Genomic DNA, 19908 nt, shown 5'->3' with positions numbered 1-19908 from the left:
GGCAAAATAATTCTCGTCAGTCTACCACCTCATACAAAGACGTATACATTTACATTCACCACTAGCAAGTATTCTAAAATGTTTCTTCCTTTCCTTCTAAATTACGTGTCAGATACGAATGGTACAACATGGAACGTTTCCTTCACACGTTGGCAAGAGTTTCGGATGTCCATTGTTGGGCTGTAGGTTATGAACCCAAGTTTGCACCGTCCAGATGGCAAGTGCAGCATTTAACCAGACCCATCCCATTTCCAAAGTCTGTGGAGATGGAATCTGCAGATTTTCCTCCGGGTATTTTCAAGCCATACAGTCAACGTGGGCAGCACGACACTACACCTGGCCCTCCAGTCCAGTGGTTCCTTCTCCCAAAACATGATCACAGAAGATTTACCGGCGACTGTGTTACGTGCGGTGAGCTTGTGGTCAGGTTCCTACAGGGTCTGCTTGCTGGTGCTTCAGGTAAGTAAATGTTGTATACAACGTTACTTCTGACACCAGAAGTATGTTTTAAAAATTAATGACATGTTACTGATGAAACGTTAACTCATCAAACACAAGTCATTGACAGTGCTTGTTACTACAAACAGTTAGTCAACTTAATGTTATTTAAAGTAATTCAAGTTTATGTTAAGTAGACTACACCTGTCAGCTTTCTGCGTATTACAGAGCTGTGAAGACGGAATAGAGTTTACCAAATGTTGTGAAACTGTAGCTTAACACTTTACTCTGGATGTCTAAGAAGATTTATATCTCTGTTAAAAGACACATCATTACAGTAACATGATAAAGTATTTTATATCATACTCCATGTTACGGCCAAAGATGAGAGTGTCCGCCTAAACGGGAAATCACAGTGTTGCTGTACACTGACCGCCAATGTCCGATCTTTTCTTGATTTGCGGATTTGGCTGGACAGTTTGCAAAATGGCATGGGGGCGATCGGCCAAAGTCACAATAAAACTTTCGATGAACTTTTAGCTCATTTTGAATTACACGACAGTTTGTTATTTCTACATCTGCAGCGACTTGTTGCGCCCCTAACAGTGCAGTTGCATTGAGTGCAGCCTTGGCTGCCGGTCAGTGATTAAGAAGACGCGACGGTTGGTAGGATTCTTCTTCCGTGCCTACAGATTCCAGTGTCAGCAGTTCCTCGTGTAAAATGGAAAACTCCCTTCTGGGGTACAGTTGCTTGAGGACACCCTTTTCTGTTCCTCGCTTGTAGAAATTGCTGTCGACGTTCATGACAACTGCAATAACGCTCCTGGGACCACCACGACCTCTGTCAACAACTGGTATAGGGATAAATAAGCACATTGAACTCTGTCAGGGATTTTCTGCCTCTTCGCGAAATGGTCTGTCAAAGTAGCATACACAATGGTCATTTCAAGTTCATCGGCTGTGACCACACCTTAGGCCAAAGTACAGAACAGCCGACCAGTTCGGGAACTAGCCGTACTGAGGGCTTTGGCTGTAACATAAACAGCAATGTGAGTGGCACTGACAAACAGAACTCACTGCCAACCATGTATCTCATGTCAACTGCTTAAAACTCTTAAATAAAATTTTACACAGAGAAGTTTGCACTGCAATGTTGTGACTGGTGTAGTAGCATGACATAGTACATTTCCCGGCGCTTGTTGATCACAAGTGCAAATCATGTATTTTGTTACCGGATAATAAACTAGTGGCTCACATTCATAGCTTAGTTTTATCACCTATACTCAGGGCTTCTGCTAAGGCTAAATTCTCTGGGGACCCAGGGACCCCTTCTTCATATTTTTAAGGGGTCCCTGTTCTTCGCCCACATTTGAAGGGGACCCCATTGACGAAAATTGAAAGGGTCCTCCGAAATTTTAATGCGTACTGTACGCAATTTTTACGTAAGCAGAAGCCCTGTTATACTTATCGATAACTTTAAAGGGTTAAGAAGGCGTCCTAAATTATTCGTGTCTACGTTATCGCTATATTGATAACTGCTAAAATATACGAATAATACAAGAATATTATTTTTTTAATATGATTTGGATTCTGTCAGAAAACACCAGTACGTCATTGACATCTATCACATCCATCAAAGGGGATACGACATCTCCGAGGCTGCGATACAGAGACGTGCTAATAGTGGAAGGCAGATACGACGACATTAATCTGGAGAAGGCACTGAGAAAGGCGGGTATTCCAGTGCAGGACATGAAACATATCACTGAGAAAATAGTGACATCCAATAGAGACGAAGTGTGGCTGGTGTCCACAGATGATCTTCAAGGTCTTGAAAGAAAATTAGTAGTCATCGTTGGAGAGACTGAACCTGACAAATATGTTGGTGTGTTCCACTGCACGTCACAACTGGTGTTCATCTCTTACACAGGTCAGACTTATTGTTTTAGGATTTGGGATAAAACTGTAAAGATTTTAAAAGTGTTTTTAATGGATGTAACATTATATATCCGCTTAAACGATCTTTTTGCCATTTTATCTTTGCATAGATATTACTGTTTAAATAAGGATGGATTTCCATATTACCTATGTGTCCGAGATGATATCTTTTCTAACCTTAATGTTTTCATATACTGTAGGTCTACCTGAACCGTGGCCCATTGTGGAAGGAAGAGGGAACACGGATGCAGATTGGAAATACGCAGAAAGTAAGCTTTCTTTAAATGCTGGAAATATGGATCCGGTGGTGAAATAATTGAAAAGTGATGTCGACACTAACCTAGACCTCGCCCTTCTACCCACGTGGCAGCTGAATAAATTTTGCTCACGGTTAACTAAAGTCTTCTCTTTGCTACCATCACCGTGCGTAGGGGATTTCTACTTTGGATATTGTTCTTTCGTCGGAAAGCTGTTATTTACCTAAACTGCATCTTCCGTAGAATCGACTAATCAAACTGCTCCATAGTATTCTGACTCCCATCGCCAGCGAAACTTGTCCATTTACATTTCCATGTCGAAGAACTTCCCTGATACAAATAATCAAGCTGACATGAAACTCTGTGTTTATCTTTGACATCTTTACCATGTCGGTCCTTTATAATGACATAAGATATTTGATCTCAAGTTGTCAGCGACTTCATGTTGTGGTCAAAGCTAGGTTTCCCTAGCAACAAATATAAATAAATAACGTTAGTGCTAAAATATTTGAGTCTCAAAATGTTACAAGCTGTTTAATTACAAATATCTCTATGTCAGATGCCTTCCAAGACATTCTTGAGTCTTTTGGTTGTATGTTCAGGACATTTTGTACCGGAGAAGAAGCCTGTGTCGCACATAAACATTTACCAGACAGCAAAGGTATGAGGTGACAATGTCGTTGTGGCGTATACAGCATATAGTTTGTATAATCTTTAGAAATTTTCCATCATCATGAGAGAGAATGAAGATAGAATTTTATACGGCTATATACGATATTCTTGCAGTATATAAGAGAAATATATTTAGAAATACAGTGGAACCTCGGTTAGCGAACGCCTCGGATAGCGAATATTTCGGTTAACGAACAAAAATTCGTTGAAAATTTGTCTCGGATAGCGAACAAAATTTCGGATAACGAACAGCCACGTGAACCACACGTGACCGACCAGCATGTCATCATTCGCGCTCGAGACACAGTTACGATCGGTTGTTCCTTATCTGTGTGCATCCTTCTTATTTAGTGATTGTTGTGCTTTATTTTAATAAGATAATCCTCAATCATGGCTCCAAAGAAGATTGTGAGCGATTAATAGTAGTGAGGTAATGACAAGGAAGCGGCCAACAAATGAACTGTAAAAGGAAATGATTTCAAAGTATGAAGGTGGCATGCGTGTGTCGGATATGTGATGTCGTATTACCCAAGAGTTTTACAAAAAGGCAGAAGGAACAGACACTGGACAAGTTTTGTCCTTTAACCTCAAAGCCATAGAAAAGGGAAGTAACCCCCGATTTTACAATGTCACGTGTGCTCATGGAGGGGGAATCCAAGCAGTAATTCCACCCTTCCTCCCCACACCTCCATCCAACCACGCCGTCAAAACGGCAAGTTTTCTGATGTTTAAATGCTTTCGTTAATGTTTTTATGTTTATTTAACTCCATTTATATTGCATTATAACTGTTCTCATTAAAACAAATATCTATATAGCCTGTAACTTTCAAATATTAGCGAGTCAACAGGGGCTGGGAACCAATTAAATCTATTTCCTTTATTTCTTATGGAAAAAATTGTTTCGGATAACGAACATTTCGGATAACGAACAACTTTCCAGAACGGATTAAGTTCGTTAACCGAGGTTCCACTGTACGTAAATTTAATTTACGGAATATCTGCTATAAGTTAGTTTTTTACCGCGTAACTAATTATCCCTAACGCCTAAAGTTTGTTTAGATATGCATGTCCTACCAACATAACCCTTAACATACCAAAGGCGGGGGCGGGAGGGTCATCGGAGGAATCTAGAGTGTGATTGTTACAGATTGTGAAAAAACTTTCGCGACTAGTTTACACTTAAGTTTTGTATATATGCCCCGAATCATATTAAGATAAACATTACATAATTAGATATGTAAAATGTTAGTTTCTAAAAACATAAAAAAATAAAAGCACATTTGGGGTCCTCACAGAATCCCTTTTGGTATACCATGTTACAAATTCGGATTCTTTTAATTCTTTTTTTAACACGACGTATACATGGTAAATTTTGAAAAAGGGGGCTCCAACAGAGCTCACAGGATGTAATGGCTCGGATGCTGGATGAGTGTGATATCACTGACAGAAGATATCTTGAGAGAAGTGTCAGACTCCGAGGACGATCTTGAAGTGAATTCTGAAGAAAGTGACATTGCCTGCGACAATTCTGACAGGGATTCCGATAAAGAAGAAGAATTTATTGCAAAATCAGAACAAAATGGACAATTTCGGTGCCACCGGTGACTCATCGTTGCCAATGTAACATCGTTAGAGGATCTCCTGGCCCACGTGCGCAACAAATGTTGCTGATTGTTGAAGCTCTTCGCTGTCAAAAGGAAACGATTTCGGAAATTTGGACAACAGATGAAACATTCGCAGTGTAGATTTTACTGTTGCTATGGCAAGGAACGGCGGCCATATGCTCCTCGAGCAGTAACAAGGACTAAACTAAACTTTTGGCAAGGAACATATTTTTACATATCCTTCTGTTTATCAGGTTTGACGATAAATCAACACGTACTTAACAAAAGGCAAAGAATAAACACGCAGCTATACGCGATTGGTTTGTAGATAATTGCAAGAAGCTTTTTGAAACTATTTGAAGACATTACAGTTGACGAGCAACTACTGGTATTTAGTGGCAGATGTCCAATGAAGCAATACATGAAATAAAAACCAGCAAAATATGGGATCAAGGTCTGGGCAGCTGCAGATGTGAAGATGTCCTACTTGTACAACTTGCAAATCTACACTGGAAAACTTCCAGGAAATGCGCCAGAAAAAAAATTAGGAAATCGCATAGTATGTGATTTGACCGAACCACTATTTGCATCTTGAAGAGGTGTGATCACGGACAATATTTCTACGTCAGTGCCAACTGCAGATTTTTTCCTGCAGAGAATATTACTATGACTGAAACAATGAAACAACAAAAAGCCCGATATTCCTGTGATGATGGAAAATGCAAAAAAGTAGAAATCTTCTTTTATCAAAATTGTCTTCTCAGATGCAATAGCAGTTGTCAGTTATGTCCTAACGAAAAGCAAAACAGTTCGTGTACTTTCCACTCGATGTTTAAATTATTCTTTATCTAACGTATAAAGTCACAAGAAACCGAACATGATAATTAAAGACAACCTTACCAAAGGCGGGGTTGACAATGCAGACAAATTGGTTAGAGAATATTCTTGTGCGTGTTACACCAAGATGGCCACTGAGACTTTTCATGAACATGCTCGATATTGGAACTCTAAATGCTTTCATAATTTGGATAACCAAAAAACCTTGAACCGCCGCCAAATAATCGCAGTTGGAGTTAGGCAAGGAACTGACAAAGCCTAACATTTTTCGGAAGGCAAGCAACACAGGTGGTCTCAATCTTTCAGGTGTCAGAGCTATTGAAGCTGCGAGAGTATTTGCTGGATACTGCAGCTCAAAGCTCACAACAACGTCAGGACATCAGAACCGCAAATTGTTTATATTACCTAAGAAACAATGACAGCAAAGTCCACACAGTCTGCTGTGAATGCAAACGTTTTGTCTGAGACACACAGGAAGACCAGCACAACTGTGACATGTGTTAAGGACTGTAGTGATGGCAACACATGAATCTGTACTATTTATTTTGGTCAGTTGATATAACGGGTTTTATATGAATATTGGACTGCATGCAACATGTAGACACTTTTTGTACACAGAGTACATGGGTTTTATTAGTTGACCATTCTTAAAATAAACCAAGTATTTGATTCTAACAAAGCTTGCAATACCGAAATATAGTTTCAAAAACAGAAAAACACAATTTGAATAATCTACTCCAACAAACAGCTGAGCAACATAATAAAAAAAACAGGGGGTTCTCCGAAGGCACTAACTTGATAAGCGACGCTGCCGAGCTAGGCTTGGTATGCTAAAGGTTAAAGTCAATTTTTAAAACAACTATTATCGTAGACAACATAAAAATACCTTCTAAGGACAAATTAAGTACAAATACTTTTGTTAATTTTATACATCTCCAAATCCTGTGCAGGAATTCAAATTTGAAGAGAGTCGAGATTTATGGATACAGTGGGTTGAAAAGTCTTTTCCTGATCTTCTTCATCGCACTTATATCTGGCGTCCTGCGCGTGCAGATTTCGCACACAACCTTCAGGACTTTGATTTGAGCTATTGGAGAGATTGGAGAGAGGAATATTATGCATCCCGTACTTCCCAGAAATGTCCTCCTCAGGACAATGACTCAGCCTTACAGCGGGTGCTGCTCTGTCTGAAGGAAATATCAGAAGCAATGGACGAGGTGATGTTTGTACTCAGTCAGCTGTACTTTGGACAAAACCCCGGAGAACCTTGTTACTCAGCAGCAGCTGACTATTTACCTCCACCCGACAGTGTCCCTCCTGCTCCACTGAGGAACTGGGAGGAAGGCGACTTTGACCTGCTCATCATTCACCGAACCTACGGTCTTGTCGTCTGTGAGGTGAAGGCATTTGGCGATAACTCATCTAAGAGTGGCATGTCACAACAAGATGTAGACAGCAAGATACGAAGTAAACTCAAAGAGGCCATATCACAGGTGGACAGGGCGGAGGCCGTGTTGTCACACCTGGTGTCAGACATCGTCCCAGGCCTGCGCATCACAAAGACAATTGCTTTCCCGAACCTTACAGGTCATCAGGTACAACAGGCACTTGCTGAGGATCCGATACTGATTGAGGTAACATTGCAATTACTCAGACTCTAAAAACGGTTTATATGCTATTACGATTTACTTAAAAGAGTTTATTAATGGTTTCGGACTTTACATCGTGGGCTGGGGGGGGGGGCGGTCAGTACACCTGAACAACTCACCTGAACAAAGAGTTAAGGTACATATTAACAATACTTGTGAAAACGGGCTACGTTCCTAGTTGTACAAATGACTCTGCATTGTCCGTTATCAAGCGTGCATGTTTCGGAAAAATTCTTAAACAGCATACTGCAAGGGCTTTACACTTTTAATTGTCAACTGTCATCGTTAATAACAGTTTGTATTCATGATATACTTATGCAGCATGTGATTGTCTTATAGGATCTGTGTCGGTGTCTGGAAGCAGCTGACCTCGTCAGTGTCGTTGGTCTTTGTCTCTGCTCTGAGCAGTTGTATGTGTCCGGTGCACTGCAGGATGTCCCTACAGAACTGTGTGAATGGTGGTTGCGATGTGTGGTTAGGTCTGGATCTGAAACAGAAATGACTTTTGAGGTGTACGAGACGCTGGTGGCCAGGTAATTGTTAAAAGTATCTTGTCTTTCATACAGTCGACACATGTTAGAATTCGTAAGAGCGTCTTGAATTAATGATTGTCGTATATTTGATAATACAAGTGGACAAGTACGCTGCAATAAAAATTATTAATTTATATAATAGAAAGCCAAAGACAATTTCTGTTGCTTGGAAATACGCGTTCACTAGCTTGGTTGGGTAAAGCCATTTCTTCGGTGTCTGAAACGTACGGTCAGATAACTCTTTTTTCAAGTAAAATCAACACACGTATATCTACAATAAATCTTCAGCATCCGGTGATACCCTTAAAGTAGATTACCTAGCTACTAGCAAACGATCCTCACAATTTAGGCCTGGTTTGTTTTCTGCAGGTATCGGTAGATACAAATGATATAAACCTAACTTGTAAATTTTAGCTTCCAAAACCCATCCGTTAATTAATTATCCACTAGCAGAGTTCGCGATTCGTCCCTGCGATCATTTTGCACTGATAACAGTGTACTACGAGACGCTAACAGTGGACTACGTCACGTTGGTACATCTTTCACAAAGTTGCCTGCAGTCAACACCAATCAGAGAGAGAGAGAGAAAGAGCGACAGTTTGTGGTACTCGGACGTTGAAAGTCTGCATTTCTCGTGCTACATTAGCAGTTTTTCAGAACCACGAGAAACGCAGACTGTCAGCGTCCGAATTTTCTCTCTCTCTGACTGGTGTTGACTGCAAGCAGGTTGTGAATGGTGCACCAACGTGACGTAGTACACTGTTATCCGCGCTAGTTGATAGTAGGTGGGAATCGCAGCGGATAATTAATTAACGGATGGGTTTTGAAGGCTGAAATTTACAGGTTAGGTTTTTATTGCCTATATCTACTGATATATGAAAAACGCAAACCGTTAAGATTGATCTCTAGTCTAAGCAATAGTCATAATGACTAAGCTAAGGCTAAATTCTTTGGGTTCCCAGGGACCCCTTATTCAGATTTTTAAGGGGTCCCCGTTCTTCGCCCAAATTTGTAGGGGACCCCATTGACGAAAATTGAAGGGGTCCTCCGAACTTTTAATGCGTACTGTACGCAATTTTCTGCGTAAGCAGAAGCCCTGCAGTCATATAGTGTTGTGTCGTGTAAGATGGCCAAACCAAGTCATTGTTCGCCGTTTTACAACGGTGAGAATGGAACTGAACACTTTCCTGCGAATTAAGAGGCTCTCGTTTAGTGTCTTCTCCATTGTGCTAGAATCTGAGCCTTTTGTCCATCTGATTTTTCCAAGTCATATAATGTCTTACAGGTATCGTTCTTATAAGATAACATCAGTGCTATTTAATTATCGTGTAGCTTTTACTTTTCTTATGTCCGTTTTCTTATGAGCATCTCACACGTACACTGTTATGTTAACTGTTCTAGGTTCTGCGGTCCCGCGGTAACGGTGACCATTCCGTGCATATCGCCTCCACGCCTGTGCCTTAAAATCTTGAATCAACCTTCGCCCTTCACGACACAGTGTTCTTATGCTGTTATTACATTGCTTCCGAAGCAAGTTCACCTGCTGAACATGACATCTCCAAGGGTCATGTTGACTGGAGGGCCTGGTACAGGTAAAACCGTTATGTTGCAGCTAAAGGCCACAGAATGGCTGAGATGTGGAAGCGATGTCTTCTTGGTCTGCACTTCGGACAGCTGTGCAGCGTGCTACAAGATGTACTACCTGCTGCAGCAGACTATAGAGACACAACTGGCACCATCTGGGACATCTGGACAGCTTCACCTTCTAGAATATAGGTTTAGAACAGATAGTGATGTCGAGAATGCTGTGAAGGACTTATCGCAAGCGGCGACTGGAGGAGTGCTGCACGTCATCGCCGATGAAATGGACTCTTCAGTCAGGTAATGAGTGCAATGAGAAACGGCTGATAAAAATTAGAATGTAAAAGTCAGAGTTGTCGCATCACGTCTATGGAATGTCCAGAAGTGAAATATTTATGAAGGTAGTAAAAGCAGCCATCGTTTGCATGCATGATTAGGACAAAAATAATTGTTCAGTTCTCTGAGATGAGTTTATTTTATGAAGCATTTTTAAACTTCATTTTTTTATAGTTTTAAACCAAACATCACAATATTTAGACTCAAAAATTAGAAAATATACACATAGACACACAAAACTTCATACGTGGATTTAGCAAGTATAAGTATATTTATCTCTCTTTATCTTTTAACAGTCACTATTTACAAATGTTCCACGAAGAGTTACTGACACAAGTTCCACATCTCCATTTCTGGGCGGCAAGCTATTATCCCGAGTCTGTACAGTCGAGCTGGCAGGTTCAATCTTTAACCAGACCCATCCGCTTTCCAGAGACTGTGAAGATGGAACTTGAACGTATACGGACTGTCACAGGCCATAATTCAAAGACTTACAGCCTTCGTGGGGAATATGAGAGTCCACGTGGTCCACCAGTCCAGCGATTCTCTCTCCCAAGACACAAAGGCAGTCACAGGAGCACGCGACCTATCAACCGTTGTGTCACGTGCGGTGATCACGTGGCAAAGATCCTAATGGACGTTCTTGCTGGTATTCCAGGTCAGGGTACGTTTTGTTATTTCCAGTCTTCATTTTATCAAGATTTTAAAAAGACTAATTTCAACTCGTTCTTTGAAGTAGTTTTCTTCCACCACAGTCCATACGCCACTTGCATACTAAAGCATTCTGTAAGGTTTTGCAGCTTTACGTGCATTTCAAAAAGTGTATGGCTGAATAGAAAAAATGTGATATATATATCTCACATTTAATAATATCTAATTTAAAAAGAAGTGCGTTAAACTGTCAAATGGTTTTATTGCCCTAATTGAGTGGTGCAAGTCTATAACATTGCTAACACTACTGATTGTTGGTTTTTTTTTATCAGGGGTATTTAATGCAAGAAACTGAATATTTGCAGGAAATATTACCACATCCACTGCTATCGCTCCCACCAGAAGTGACACAACATCTGTGCGCCTGCAGTACAGAGACGTGCTAGTACTGCCCAGTATTCATGTCAGGTACTTCATGGACCTGGAGACAGGACTGAGAAAGGCGGGTATCCCTGTCCGGTGCATGAGAAGGGATAACATCGAGAACATCGTCACGGCGCGTGAAGACAAGGTGGTAGTTGCAGATGAAGAAGATGTTCGCGGTCTTGAAAGAAAAGTAGTTGTCGTCATCGTTGATGAGCTTGAAGATGTAGGACATCTTGCCATATCCCGGTGCACCTCACAGCTGGTGTATATCACCTTCAGAGGTTCATCTGATTTGAGGGGTGAGACGTTTTTATAAAACGAAGTTTTAATCAGTAAATAGATATATCATCATTTATTGATTGTTGAAAAATTGCTGTTTTTACAGTAATAAATTTATAAAGCGTTTCTGTTATGTGTTCTAAGCCAAGATATTACTTCATTCGCCTACTGATAATCATACCTAAACTAAGAACAAACAAAGAGCTACATACCATTTTCAAGGATATTAAGTATCTTGAAGCATTTGTTTTCTACTAGGTAATAAACAAAGAAAACCCAAAAATGGAGATGAAGATACTGTGAATTAGCCCTTGTTGCAAATAACACATTTTTATCGTTTTTGCCCTAAGGATTCTGGGTATTACCTTTTCTGAAGAAAAAGGGCAAAAATAACTTTCTAGTCATTATTAATACCTTTACGACGCAGAAGACAACAGTGACATGCACTGTTAACCAGAGTTTACTCACTACATAAACAGGCAGTGTAAAACACACTATGGAGTGTATTCTACTTCTTAAAAACAAAGAAGAATTGTTTGCAAGGATGAAAAAATCAAATGAAATAAAGTGAGAAGGTAATAACACAATTACTAACAAATCTCGAAACTAATTTGCTAAATATTGCAATCCTGTTACCTTTCCTTCGCGTAACAAATTTGCGACAACGTATCCTTATAAATTGTGTGAATTTTCCAACACATACTTTTCGTGCTGCAGAATACCACGGAGACTGTGACAAAGCGTCTGATGATGAAAGCCAACGGGAACAAAATAAAGAGAAGAGTACTGACGAAACCGTGGCTAAAAGCCATGTCACAAAATCAGAAGATATCGAAATACTAACGTCCTCCACCATGGGCACTGATCCTTTATATTTTTCTGCTCCGCATCCAACCATACCTGATGTCAGTGAAGCATCTCTACCACCAAACGCGAAGCCTGACCGGTCTCCTGATGAGTGCAGAGCAGGAGAGGCTGCTGAGAACAGCGATGACATCACCCCGCCACCAGGTTGGTTAGCTGGTTGTAGGTTTATAAAGCCGTGTCAACATCAGAGGCTAAAAATGGTATATTCATAATAATAATCAGTTCTAAATATAGAACCGTCAAGTAGATTTATGTGTCAGTTAAAAGAAATACACAGAAGGGGGCGACAAAAATTTAATATGAAAGTCACTCTTCCTAACACTTGGCTTTGCAAAATCCGGAGATGGTGGTCCCAGGAACTGCTAAGTATGTATTCTGATTTTTCACATCATTCTACATTATTATCAGTCAGTCGTCCCTTGACCGGGCAGCTGTCGTTGGGGGGAGCACGTATATGGATACATGCGGCAGCTGACAGGCCCGCCACTTGTCTACTGTAGGCGGTAGTCAGCAGGTCTGTACAGGACGACCTGTCCAGTCTTTGACCTTCGTAAGTCAGTTCTTCCTCTGACCACCGCGGCGTCCACAGCCTTCCAAGGTGCCTTGAAGGACAGACTTCGACAGGGTGTCGTGCCGGGTCACATGACCAAAGAAGACCAACTTACGTCGCTTGACTGTTGAAAGTAGTGGTTCCTGGTGTCCTATGAGTGTGGCAGTCTTGTTTTGAATAAAGTCGTTGGTTCTATGTTCTTTATAAGAGATCCGGAGCAGCCTCCTCAGGCACTTGTTCTCCAATGCCTGAATTGTCCTTTCCGTTCCGGAAGTCCACTTGTCACATTCGTAGAACAGGATCGGTACTACCCGGGATTTGTACAGATCGTGCTTGGCTATGCCAGATCCCCTCTTGTCTAGCTATCGCCGCTGTTGTTGTCGCGATATTGATGCGGATATCTTGCGTAGAACTTCCATCCTTGGAGAGGGTGGCTCCGAAGTATTTGAAGCTGCTTACCTCTTCGAGCTGTACCTTTTCATATAGATCTAACAGATGTCTGTCGTCTGCAAAGTGTAAGCTGCAGATCGGTCTTCCACCAGTTGAGACAGAAGTATAATGGTCGTGGAGAGCTTTGAGCATGATGCTTTCCAAGAGTATATTAAACAGCACCGGTGATAGGGAACATCTTTGACGTATGCCTACTGTGGTTCGAAAGTAAATCCTGTTTGGTTATTCAGCAGTACTGAGCTCGTTGAAATATTGTACAGGGCTTCGCCTACTTGAACGAGGCCTTCTTCGATGTGCCAGAAGGTCTACAAGAACGGGCCTCTCTCCTTCAGACTTGCTGCCTACGGCTGTCAAATCACTCACATATCGTTGTATTCTACTGGAGTACGAGGAAATGCACCTATCGCTAACCTGTTCCAGAAGACAGCTAACTGGCCAATGGACCAAGTGACCCCCTATTCCAAACCAAAACAACCATAAACTATCCACGCATGCCAACCGTTAAAGCGAATTCAAAGCCTTCAAGTACAGGTCTTGTCCCCTAGTTTTACCCATGCCCTATGTAACTCTATACCCTACCTCTCTATAGCTCACGGTCAACCTCATACATCACGGCGGCCTGTCAGTCGTTAAAACCGACCGAGAGGTTTCCTTCAGTGACAGCTAACCACCTATAAATAACATACTTGACTTGACCATTTTGTTCTGCCCTTGATCCAGGCTGGTTTATGACAAAAAATAATAACACCGATAAAACAATACTATCACATGTTTGAAAGATTATTATGATGATTTTAGTAAAGATCAGACTTGGCAATACTTGGCAATGTTATGGATATCAAAAAGATTTAGTAATGTTTTTCCAACACAAAATACAGAAAGTGGTGCAATATATTTCAGCGCTTCTTCATAATTTCACTGTGATGATAAATATCTAGAACTTATCCTTCTGGTCGGTGTCAGCTTTAATCCATAACGTAAACAATTCTATCAACTGGTCTCTTTTGGATAATAATCTGCATAACTCGATAGAGCAGATGAGAGAAATAATTACATCCAAATGTGTTTAAATATATTTATGTGCTTTAAAATGAGGGTTGTTTGTTTATAACAGATTTATCATGATTTCCTATCTTATCAATCTTTTAGACACTTTTGTCGAGAGTTCGTCCACAGAAGGCAACGTTTCCCGCATAGTCAAAATCGTTCAGTCCGCTGAACGAAGTGGTTTCGTTAGCTAAGGATCCGAAGAAAATTAAATCTTCCGTTACCTAGCACAATAAAACAAGCAAACTCATCTCTCTCAAAACAGATGTTTAGCAAGTGATAGATTTTTAGAAAGATGTGTCAAATAGAGTCAAGAACCCTGCAGGGAAGTAAACATCCATTCATTTAAAGAAAGGTGTACTAAGATTTTCCGTGGTCTCCAGAAACCTCATAATGTGTGTTAAATATTTGTGGATTTTTTCCTATTCCCAAAGTATCATGGTTACTTATTTAATAAGATGTCTGAAAAAATGTAATGTGGATGATAGATACAATTAGCTGGTCTCTTACGTCTTTGTCAAGTTTAGACGAATTTATTTTCAACAAAGACACTTGAACTGTAACTGTCACTATACCTATTCATTATACCATAACGATTTACCTGGTAATCTCTATACTTGTGTATTTAAAAGATCAGGTATAACTAAAAAGTTACGTTTGTTCATTTCCAGGCTTTTGTTGTGTTGGAGACACGTTGAAAAGGACGTTTGACGTAAAGTCTGATGAAAATTCTGAGGATGACAGCGAAGTGGACGAAAAAAAAGCTACGGAAGAAAATCAAAAAGACGAGAGAAAAAAACTTGAAACCTGTTCTAAGAAAGGGGTTACCAACACGGAAATGCAAAGTATCATTCCTTTCTCCGCTGATTCCCAGTGCTGTTTGCTTCAGTATAAAATCACAGTTGATCTGAAAAAAACAATAAGTCTGAAAGCTCCACAGCATGTCAGAATGCCAAACCGTCTCCTGGATGAATGCGACCAAAGGAAAGCTACTGAGAAAAGCAAGGACATTACTTCGTCCCCCATCTTTAGCTATCGTTGGCAAAATATTCAACTCTTCTCTGCGGAAGGAGGCAGACTACGTGGTGAAGGGTCTGATGTCGTTCTCACGGTTCCATCTGGCGCTGTAGCGGTCAATACAAATGTCACAATTCACACCTCTGTTTGTGTCAATGACGTGTACATCAAACACAAACTGAAGCTGGCCGCTACGGAAACCATCGTCAGCCCATTGGCTGAGTTCTGGGCAGGTCCCGACTTTCACTTCAAGAAACATGTTGAGATCACCTTGCCGACCTGTCTACCTTCTGACTATGACGTAGATCTTCTCCACGTTTACTGCATAACAAGGGGAGGACAAGAAGGAGAAATAACTGTCAAGAAAATACAAAGACTGAAAGACATGACACAGACACCTGACAAAGAGGCATTAGAAGTCTATTTCTATATCAGTGTAGAAAGACAGGTAGAAGTGATGACGTCACATTTCAGTGGGTACGTGTGCACATACTGTGGTCTGTGTCAGAACATCGGCCTGGAGGTGTATGCATCTCACAGGTTTGACAATGAGTCTGTGCAAGTGTCCATCATCGCACAGTTCTGGGACAAGCTACATATTTCAGACTTTCGACAGGTGAGACACAGTCGCTATAATTTACGAGAAATAATCAAACAGTAGACAAAAGTAAAAATTGAAGCACGAAGCAAATTTATAAATGTATGGAAGGCTATTTTAAAGGATATATATTCAAATTAATAGATTAAAACAGAATTTTAAATGACAACATGACGAACAACAGGAAAAAGTCTTAGAGAGGCGCAGATTTCATAGAAGATGGGGAATGGGAAAAAAATCATTTTAAGACCGACTAATGTTTAAAAATCGAACAAATTGCATTAAGTTTATTCTGCGTACTTTAAAAAAGTCCATAAAAGCCAGAAGATTTACGTGAATTGTTTGTGAGCCTCTGTGTCTGTACGAATGCCGTTGTCTTAGAATAAGTACAAGTACTAGCATATTAGTGTAAGAAAGAAACGTGATGGCATGTGGGATGTTATAAGTAAATTAAAAATTCTATGGCATGCAGTGGAAACCGGAGCTCAACTCATTCACAGTGGTCTTGAGTACAACTTTTCAAATAAAGAAAATGTTAAAGCCAGCTGAACTGCAAGTGGACCTCATTATCGATGATGAACAGAAGACTATGTGGGAGTTTAAACCAATGCCAGCACCAGCAAACGTATGACATTTTTTAAATATTATTACAAACCGTCTGACACTGTGTATATTTTTGCTGTACTATTAATCATAGCTACTTTAAATTCGCTTTTTATGACCACATCGAGCTTTCATTCGTAGGATAATCAAGAAAAAACATAATCTTTACTCTGGCCTATCGCTTTTAGAGGAATACTGATGCTTCTGTTGTCCCATGTTCTGTCCAGTCTTTATTTTGCTGTTGTCGCAGTTTTGATCTTGAGGCTAATGTCCACCTAGTAATGGTCGTCATCGAAGAGCTCAGCGCCCAAGTACTTTGAGAAAACTTTGCTTTTCTCCGTATTGACTGTTGACGTCTATCTAGTATACACTCCAGATGTTTGCACGTGTGTTTGCGGGTCTCCGTGACTCGCTGTTGCTATTGCCATCAGAGCATATCATCTACAACACATAGGTTTTACAGTAACCTCCCACCGACAGACAGTTGGACACAGAGGTGGGGGGGGGGAGGGCTGGGGGATATTCGCGTCAGCTTGATTGTGAATTAGAAAAAAGATTGGGGGAAGAGCTTGAGTGATTTAGAATTCAGAACTAAGTGCTTAAAATATAATTACCAGCATTTAGCATTACGTCTACTAACTGTTCATCGAAGAAATATTTTAATAAAATGTCTGTCGTTGATGGATCACATTCCAGATGAAGCAAACTTTTTCATGATTACAGATTGTATACAGTTACCTGGTGTACCAGAAAAGTTGTATAGATAACTGGAATCCGTTTTATTTTGTAGAAATCACGCAAGAATGATTCCTCAAAATATTTCTTTTCCAGACATTTTGTCTTAATTGGGGCGAAATAGCATGTGTCAACTCCACAAATCATCCGGCGGTGAAATACACAGACCTGGGCCCTTTCAGTCCTGGGTGGAAGCTGAAAAGTAAAGCAAGTGAAAATGGAGTGATGCCTTCCACTCTAGAAGCATTCCTTCTTGTCTCGCACTTAAAAACGCAGGAGAGTAAAGAACCATTGTGGTCTAGTGCACCATGCCAGCTTGATGTCCAGGTAAAAGCTGTTTTCGCTAATGTTTATTTTAGCTTGCTTGTAGCTATTAGTCGAAAAAAGAAAGCGATAAATAGATACATTAGGACAATGACACTCTTTATTTCGGTAGGCTTGTCCCCATAACAGATGTTTGGGGTGGGGGGGGGGAATGGGTGAGGTGGGAGATCAATTATTAGTTTAAAATGGTTTTTACTTGGTTATGCTTAAGAGACATTCCAATGCCACAACTGCACTGAAATAACAACAAACATCAATAGCACAAAATACATTTTATTAAAAAGTTATCATCTGAAAACATTTACACATTATTTACTATCTCTCACATGTAGAGCTTTATAAAGAAGGAAGATATTTTGGCCTAATTCTGTAAATACAGAAAGAGCCGCATCTCTATTTATGTGATTGTTTACAATATTTTATCTTGTAAATTACATAGCACGATTTAAAGCTTTTTAATGTTTGTTCATGCTAATTTTTATGCTTTAATTGTCGTCTGCTACAGTTTTAATTCCACCTAGCTTCCAAGCGAGTAAACTAAGTCGCTGTTCATACACACGTCTAATTCAAGTTTTTGCGAATGTTATGACTTTTATATGTATATTTCAAATTTATGATACTTGCTCATGTTTCAGCCACTAAATGGAAAGGAAAAATGTGTTTCTAACGGTACCAGTGGAAACTGCCCAGTGATCAACATTAACAATGTAAACGGTGATGTAACTTTCGCTCAACAGCTCCTAACACAAAAAACTGAAAATGTTCTTTACATAATGGAGAATAACCAATCAACATCGCAAACAATGTTAAAAAGATTAGAACAGCCTGTTGATGACACATCGCAACTTCCAACTAAAGAACAGCAAATTACAAATGAGGAAACCTTTAGATGTACAGTGACAAGACAACCACAGGATGTTGATGGAAATCATTGTGAGTGATCTGCCTATGAATTCGGGCTATTGACAAATACTTACTGAAGTTACTTCTGTGTATTTAAGTAAAATAAAGAGTTCCTTGTTTTCTTAATTCCATTGCACAGCTATTATATATAGCTAATGAGCTAATTTCATCGCGGCTTGGGGAGTTTCATTATTAAAAAGTTTAATAGCTCTTAGTCCAATCTAGATTTCACAATTTTATTCCCGTTGAGTGCCCAATGTACTTCTGTAGATAGAGAAACGTCAAGCAAATCACTCAAGTCGTTAAAATTTGTTGTAAAGAATAGACATTATCTGGAAAGATAGAGTTTGATAAACCTTGTAAAACCATTGCCACATTTCCAAACAACAAACAGTGGGTGACCACGTGCTTGAAACAAGTACTAAATAACCAAAAACGTATTTATTTCACCAGTGATTCCATGGCAAAAAGATTTGCGGACAGAGAGGTAAGGGACGCGATCAAAAGAGCGAAAAAGAGAATAAAGATAAGATAGGGTCACGTGACTTTGCAGGCGACCTTCGTCATGCCTGGCAGGGGTCAAGTCCATGGCGTCTGTTAATCACAAGAGAGACCGCACTAGGAAATCAGTCAGACTTGATGGCGAGAGCGATCAGGATTTGCAAAATGTTTTGAATAACTTATATGCACATTTTGAGAACCATGATTTTTCTGATAAAGTTAGGGAATTCAGACAGTCGCTTGTCTCCTACAATGACAGTTATTTCTCAAGTCTGTGTGATGTAGTCGCTACAGCGGGTCAAGGTTACAAGACGCAGGGGCTGATGGGATCTGTGGGCGTGTCTGGCACTGCTGTGCTGTGCAGGTGGGCGGAGTGTTTCAACATCTTTCAACTCTCTCTCGACTCTGGGCACATTCCAGCACTCTGGAGACTTTTCAACATCGTGCCACTCTCCAAACAACCTATTTCTAGTCAACCGAATGATTTGCGGCCAGTACCACTTACCTCCCTCGTAATGAAATCTCTCGAGAACATTGTCAAAAAGCTCATCTCAACATCTGTAGAGAGTAAATTGTAACCACTGCAATTTGCTTATAGGAAGGGGTGTTAAGATCTGTGGCTAAAAAAGAAGAGGTACAAACGGTGCATAGCAATATTATCAGTATCATAATGTCTATCAAGAATTATTAATCTTTTACATTATTTATGTATGATGTGTGATGTATTGTGTAAAATGAATTATGCATTGTGTACAAACACATGTAACAATGATTGTACTTTGAATAATGCAAAAATATGACATATCTATAAATTCACATTCCATAAATTTCACCAAATTTCAAGAAAGGAGGTGGGAACAAGAAAAGTTTCCGGTATTTCCAGTAACTCTTGTAATTCATTTTTCTTGTGTATTTCGCTATTGTTAATATAATGTCATGACATGGAGTTTATAAAGCACTTATGACATTTGACTCTTCGGCACTACCTGATTAAGAACCGTGCTTTAATGTATATTTCTTTGCACATTCTTCGTTATCACTCTCTTAGCAGAGAAAGGAGAATGCTGGTGATAAAAACCTGTAGACGCTGCCCTTGTGGTCTAAGGGAGACA

The 19908-nt window shown here is 40.1% G+C and overlaps 1 protein-coding gene across 5 annotated transcripts in view; it reads left to right on the top strand.

The window, feature by feature from the left end:
• LOC112557458 overlaps positions 1 to 18398 on the top strand; it is a 164655-nt gene extending 146257 nt beyond the window's left edge. For all 5 annotated transcript variants that reach the window (XM_025227325.1, XM_025227328.1, XM_025227326.1 and 2 more), the window contains 2 exons: positions 17165 to 17395; positions 18028 to 18398. In XM_025227325.1, the coding sequence (XP_025083110.1) occupies positions 17165 to 17395; positions 18028 to 18333 (537 nt within the window). In that variant the 3' untranslated portion in view covers positions 18334 to 18398. The remainder of the gene's footprint in view (positions 1 to 17164; positions 17396 to 18027) is intronic.
• Positions 18399 to 19908: the final 1510 nt, after the last annotated feature.

The sequence above is a fragment of the Pomacea canaliculata genome, linkage group LG2, assembly GCF_003073045.1.
Source record: "Pomacea canaliculata isolate SZHN2017 linkage group LG2, ASM307304v1, whole genome shotgun sequence".
NCBI lineage: Eukaryota > Metazoa > Mollusca > Gastropoda > Architaenioglossa > Ampullariidae > Pomacea > Pomacea canaliculata.
The sequence above is the reverse complement of the archived record's forward strand: the minus strand, read 5'-3'. Positions and strand labels throughout refer to the sequence as shown.